General features: G+C 42.3%; 1 protein-coding gene across 1 annotated transcript in view; it reads left to right on the plus strand.

The window, feature by feature from the left end:
- The window catches only part of LOC121843584 (ankyrin-3-like), a gene marked incomplete at its 5' end in the record, with an annotated part of 48,412 nt that extends 46,916 nt beyond the window's left edge, over positions 1 to 1,496 (plus strand). Inside the window, 2 exons of the mRNA XM_042313313.1 lie at positions 198 to 296; positions 1,365 to 1,496. Of these exons, the coding sequence (XP_042169247.1) occupies positions 198 to 296; positions 1,365 to 1,496 (231 nt within the window). The remainder of the gene's footprint in view (positions 1 to 197; positions 297 to 1,364) is intronic.
- Positions 1,497 to 3,359: the final 1,863 nt, after the last annotated feature.

Genomic DNA, 3,359 nt, shown 5'->3' on the forward strand with positions numbered 1-3,359 from the left:
CTAGGTGAATCAGGTCTACAACAACATGGTGAACTGTCTCGGGGTCACCGAGGAGGAGGGTAGAGAAGGTCTATCTTTAAGGGTCCACAATGGAAAAATGAGTCATTGACTTATTGTGTCATCTATACAAGTTGTTTAAACATCTGGACTGTCTGTTGATAATCTTTTCAATCATCCAATCAAATGTATCCATCCAGGTGCGGCTGCCTGCCCTGCACATCGCTGCCCGGAAGGATGACACCAAGGCAGCTGCCCTGCTGCTACAGAATGACCACAATGCTGATGTTCAGAGCAAGGTACCCCGAGGATAGAGGAGAGGGGGGGAGTGGGAGGGTGGGAGGTAGGGAGGGAGGGAGGGAGGGAGGGAGGGAGGGAGGATGGGGGAAGAGAGGGGTGGAGGGAGGATGGGGGAAGAAAGGGGAGGAGGGAGGATGGGGGAAGAGAGGGGGTGGAGGGAGGATGGGGGAAGAGAGGGGAGGATAGGGGAAGAGAGGGGAGGAGGGAGGACGGGGGAAGAGAGAGGAGGAGGGAGAATGGGGAAGAGAGGGGTGGAGGGAGAATGGGGGAAGAGAGGGGTGGAGGGAGAATGGGGGAAGAGAGGGGAGGAGGGAGAATGGGGGAAGAGAGGGGAGGAGGGAGGATGGGGGAAGAGAGGGGAGGAGGAGCATGGGGAAGAGAGGGGAGGAGGGAGGATGGGGGAATAGAGGGGAGGAGGAGGATGGGGAAGAGAGGGGAGGAGGGAGCATGGGGAAGAGAGGGGAGGAGGGAGAATGGGGGAATAGAGGGGAGGAGGGAGGATGGGGGAAGAGAGGGGAGGAGGATAAAAGAGGGATGGTGGTGCTGTAGGGTTGGTGACAGACTTGTATGCACTGTTTTTCTGTTTCAATACTGTGTCTTTAAAAGTGATTCTGGTGCCTTATTTGTCATGTGACCTGTATGCAGATCATGACAGCATCCTGTGTGGAGGGTTTGGTGTGAGGTCATCTTGTCTTATAATGCCCTGTTCCCTGTGTAACAACCAAACTACCCCCTCCTCCTCCTCCTCCTCCTCTCCTCTCCTCTCTCTTCTCATTTCTCACACCCTCCTCCTTCTCCTCTCCTCCTCCTCTCCTCCTCCTCCTCCTCCTCCTCCTCCTCCTCTCCTCCTCCTCCTCCCTCTCCTCTCCTTTCCTCCTCCCTCTCCTCTCCTTTCCTCCTCCCTCTCCTCTCCTCTCCTCTCTCTCCTCTCCTCTCCTTTCCTCCTCCTCTCCTCTCCTCTCCTCTCCTCTCCTCTCCTCTCCTCTCCTCTCCTCTCCTCTCCTCTCCTCTCCTCTCCTCTCCTCTCCTCTCCTCTCCTCTCCTCCCTCTCTCTACGGCGTTATCAGATGATGGTTAACAGAACTACAGAGGTATACATGTTTATTCTACTCATCCCCTGCTCTCCTCCCCTCTTCCTTCTTCACCTCCATCTAGCTCTGCTCTGTAGTTCCTGTGTGTTGACATCAGACCTGTGTTAAATACTGCATGATGGACTCTGACATGCTCTACTCTACATCTAGCATCTGGTGTCTGTCTGTCTGTCTGTCTGTCTGTCTGTCTGTCTGTCTGTCTGTCTGTCTGTCTGTCTGTCTGTCTGTCTGTCTGTCTGTCTGTCTGTCTGTCTGTCTGTCTGTCTGTCTGTCTGTCTGTCTGTCTGTCTGTCTGTCTCTCTGCCTGCTCTCTAACGCCAAAAAAATTAACGTCACCTAGTTGACGAAACACAACATGTGAACTCACTTACTAAATCTTACAGGACACCATCACCTTTCTGCAATACCTTTCTTACCTGTGTAGTTTTGTCATAGAGTGTTGCTCTCAAATGGCTCCCTATTCCCTATACTGTATAGTGCACTGTGGGACCTGGTCAACAGTAGTGCACTACATAGGGAATAGGGTGCCATTTGGTCACATTGTCTGCCTTGCAGTACGGTTGGATACATTATAATCTGATGATAATATTTATATATATTATATTAGTATGGTTGGATATATTATAATATATGATAATATTGATATATAATATATTAGTATGTTTGGATATATTATAATCTGATAATAATATTTATATATATTATATTAGTATGGTTGGATATATTATAATCTGATGATAATATTTATATATAATATATATGTATGGTTGGATATATTATAATATATGATAATATTTATGTATATTATATTAGTATGGTTGGATATATTATAATATGACGATAATATTTATATATATTATATTAGTATGGTTGGATATATTATAATCTGATGATAATATTTATATATAATATATTAGTATGGTTGGATATATTATCATATATGATAATATTTATGTATATTATATTAGTGTGGTTGGATATATTATAATCTGATGATAATATTTATATATAATATATTAGTGTGGTTGGTTAACTATGTTTCTTAATCGCCCCATGTCTCCCAGAATGGGAAGGTAAGAGGATCATATCTGACTCTGTCATATCGCTGCTTTTACATATCAATATGTTTTTATTTATATTTCCATATATAAATGTCTGTCCCGTCTGTGTCACAGAGCTCTGTAGTGGCTAGTCGCTGACTGTTCTTTATTCTGCTTCTTTATTGTCATTTATTGTTATTATTTATTATTTATTATTATTTCTATGTAGGTTTAATATAGTGTTATAGGGTTAATGTAGTGTTATAGGGTTAATGTAGTGTTATAGGGTTAATGTAGTGTTATAGGTTTAATGTAGTGTTATAGGGTTAATGTAGTGTTATATACTTAATGTAGTGTTATAGACTTAATGTAGTGTTATATACTTAATGTAGTGTTATAGGGTTAATGTAGTGTTATAGGGTTAATGTAGTGTTATAGACTTAATGTAGTGTTATAGGGTAATGTAGTGTTATAGGGTAATGTAGTGTTATAGGGTTAATGTAGTATTATATACTTAATGTAGTGTTATAGGGTTAATGTAGTGTTAGAACTTAATGTAGTGTTATATACTTAATGTAGTGTTAGAGCTTAATATAGTGTTATATACTTAATGTAGTGTTATAGGGTTAATGTAGTGTTATATACTTAATGTAGTGTTATAGACTGTGTTAGGTCTACCTTTGGCTCTCTTAGTTTTTCTGTTCAGATATTATAGATTATTTGTTTTGCATGATTAGTGTCTTCATTCCGCTGCCCAAATGGCACCCTATTCCCTATATAGTGCACTACTTTAGACCAGAGCGCTATGGCACCCTATTCCCTATATAGTGCACTACTTTAGACCAGAGACCTATGGCACCCTATTCCCTATATAGTGCACTACTTTAGACCAGAGCCTCATGGCAATACTATATAGGGCCCACAGAGTGTA

This window comes from Oncorhynchus tshawytscha, unplaced genomic scaffold (genome assembly GCF_018296145.1).
Source record: "Oncorhynchus tshawytscha isolate Ot180627B unplaced genomic scaffold, Otsh_v2.0 Un_contig_10963_pilon_pilon, whole genome shotgun sequence".
Lineage (NCBI taxonomy): Eukaryota > Metazoa > Chordata > Actinopteri > Salmoniformes > Salmonidae > Oncorhynchus > Oncorhynchus tshawytscha.